This window comes from Poecilia reticulata, linkage group LG10 (assembly GCF_000633615.1).
Source record: "Poecilia reticulata strain Guanapo linkage group LG10, Guppy_female_1.0+MT, whole genome shotgun sequence".
Classification (NCBI taxonomy): Eukaryota; Metazoa; Chordata; class Actinopteri; order Cyprinodontiformes; family Poeciliidae; genus Poecilia; species Poecilia reticulata.
This window is the reverse complement of record NC_024340.1, coordinates 32,203,423-32,206,076: the sequence shown is the minus strand read 5'-3', so window position 1 is coordinate 32,206,076 and position 2,654 is coordinate 32,203,423. Positions and strand designations below refer to the sequence as shown.

The 2,654-nt window shown below is 52.2% G+C and overlaps 2 protein-coding genes across 3 annotated transcripts in view; one reads left to right on the top strand and one right to left on the bottom strand.

The window, feature by feature from the left end:
• Positions 1–1,100, top strand: part of ube2d2l (ubiquitin-conjugating enzyme E2D 2 (UBC4/5 homolog, yeast), like) — a 6,088-nt gene extending 4,988 nt beyond the window's left edge. The window contains exon 6 of one of the 2 annotated variants that reach the window (XM_008420998.2): positions 593–1,100. In XM_008420998.2, the coding sequence (XP_008419220.1) occupies positions 593–638 (46 nt within the window). In that variant the 3' untranslated portion in view covers positions 639–1,100. The remainder of the gene's footprint in view (positions 1–592) is intronic. The other variant, XM_008420997.2, reaches the window with a different exon arrangement.
• A 91-nt stretch (positions 1,101–1,191) lies between these two features.
• nfkb1 (nuclear factor of kappa light polypeptide gene enhancer in B-cells 1) overlaps positions 1,192–2,654 on the bottom strand; it is a 39,235-nt gene continuing 37,772 nt past the window's right edge. The window contains 2 exon segments of the mRNA XM_017307040.1: positions 1,192–2,362; positions 2,364–2,507. Coding sequence (XP_017162529.1) covers positions 2,177–2,362; positions 2,364–2,507 — 330 coding nt within the window. The 3' untranslated portion in view covers positions 1,192–2,176.

Here is a 2,654-nt window from a genome sequence, read left to right as displayed (position 1 = left end):
CACACCTGCACACGCACACACACACCTGCACACGCACACACACACCCGCACACACACACACACACTCTCTCTGGTTCTTATCAACCTGGGTCCAGTTCAGTTAGCCTGATGCTAACACCTGATGAAACTTGGTTCCATTGTGAAGCTGCAGCAGAACTTCTCAGTGAGGTCCAATCAGAACCAGAACCACTGCAGCAGATTCCCATGTTTGAGAACTACTTTCACTGTTAAACTTGTAATTTATGCTGTTCAGATGGAATCTATTGACTCGTTAGCATACACATTGCTAGCAAGCAAGGCAGTTGTAGCCCACTTGCTATTAGCATGCAGTTTGCTAGCAACCCCATTGGCTGGTAGCCCGGCTAGCAGCTAGCAGCTCAGTGACTCTGGATGTTCTGACTCCTAGTGAAGCTCCACCAGATTCTGTCTCACAATCCTGTCGAGGGTCCAGTTCTCCCGGGTGCTGGTGCACTTTTTCCTTCCACTCAACTTTCTATGAATATAGCAGCAGATGTGGTCAAATCATTTTCCTCAGAACCTCCTCCTCTCCTCCTGACCGTGACTTTGACGGCGTCTGTTTCGTCTCCTGCAGGTACAACAAGACAGCTCAGGACTGGACCCAGAAATATGCCATGTGACCCGCCGGACCGCCCCTCCTGGCCACGCCCCTCCTGGCCACGCCCCTCCGCCCACCTTTCCCTGCAGTTTGTTCACGTTTCCGTTCGTCTCATCCTGAACTGTGATGCTGTTCCCTCCCACCCCCCGTCTGTCCGTCTGCTGGAGACACGAGCCGCAGCCTCGGAGCGGACCGGACCGGCCTAGCAGAACCGGCCGGCGCCGCCCCTTCATGCATGTCAGTGATTGGTTCCTGTGCTGCTCAGAACTCTGTGTCCGTTTTTAAAAGAGAAAAGCTGTTTCAGTTCCTAGTTTTGTGTCTTTAGAGGAGAGCCGTTAGTTCATCATCCAATCCGTTCTCCTGGTTTTACTTTTTGCACTGGAAGGCGATCCGGATCTGGTTCTGGTTCCGGTCCCGGCGGCTAACCGATCAACTAATCGCTCTGTGACGGTTTTTCTCAATAAAGATGAACAAATGGAAACTGGTTCTGGTTTCATTTCATGTCGGCAGACGGGTCCGGTCGGTTCTGGTCGGTTCTGGTCGGTTCTGGTCGGGTAAATAAAACCGAATCAGCCTGAAAATATAAAAAAAACTTTTATTTAAAAAAATGAACAACCAGTTACAGAGGATGATGATGATGAAGAACTGTACAGCGCAGGCGGGACATAAATATGCGGAAACGGGGACGCCAACACCTGGACTACATTTCCCACAATCCCCTGTGGTTTTCTTTATCCAGGAAGAAACCAGAAGTTCAGTTCATGAAAAAGAACTGAATCTGTTCAGAAATGAATCCAAAGACATGCAGAGAGGAGAAGGTGGTCAGGAATCCGGTGCAGGATCCGGGCCTGGATCCGGTCCGGGATCTGGTCAGGAATCTGGGCCTGGATCCGGTCCAGGATCCAGGCCTGGATCCGGTCCAGGATCTGGTCAGGAATCCGGGCCTGGATCCGGTCCGGGATCCGGATCCGGTCTGCAGAGGAACGTTCGGGCCGCAGAGAAGCTCAGCAGAACATTCTGGAATCGGAAAACATGAAACCGGTCCACAAGTCCAGAACAGCCGGTTCTGGTTCTGATGATGAAGAACATCTCGGTGTGATGATGATGATGAAGATGTTTCAGCTCAGGCCACAAATGTTGCAGCTTTTTAAAACCCTATATTTAATCTTTGCTGTGTTTCTGTTAAACAACATTGAGCAGAATGTTTTCCCGTAGGAAGGAAAATGATGCCAAAACCAAAATGGAATCCAACCAGAAAGTTTACACTGAAAACCTGCGTCCGTTAATCTAAGTGAGTTAATTTACTGGTTTCAGATGGAACCAGGAGAAGAATCCCCTCCGGTTCTGGTTCTGGGTTTGAATCTGGGCCAGCAGAACCAGGTCCAGAATGTTCCAATGAGCTTCCAGATGCTGCGACTCCCTGCTGATCATGTGGTTCTCATCCAAATGAAGGCGGTTCTGATCCAACTGGAGCTGGGAGGTTCTGATCTGTTCGGACCCGGTCAGGGTTTGTAGCACCGTCGGTTCTGGGAAGAAACAGGAAGCAGCTTTTCTTTCCTGTCAGTAGAGATCAGAGTTCAGCAGTCCGGTCCGGTCCGACCCGGCCCGGTCCAGTTGTGTCAGCAGTTCCTTAAAATAGATGAGAATCTGATGAAGAGGAGGATGAGGATGCTGGCCAATCAGAGCGCTACGCCGTGGAGAGCTCCACCCCGCTGTCGCAGACGCCGCTGTCGTTCCCGAGGTCCGCCTTCAGGTTCTGGACCGGAGGGTTCTGGACCTCCTCTGCCATGTCCGGGTTCTGGCGCAGCGCCCCCTCCAGGACGCTCAGCGCTCTGCAGCCGCCGGCCGACCGGAGAGCCGCCAGCAGGTCCGAAACGGTTCCACCAGAAACCTGCAGAACCAAACAGAACCATCAGAGGAAGTCCAGATGACGATGATGATGATGATTCTTCCTCCTGAATCAGCTGAAGAAAATGTGGCCACTAGGGGGCGTGCTGCCCAGGTCGGCCAGCAGGGGGCGTGCTGCCCAGGTCGGCCA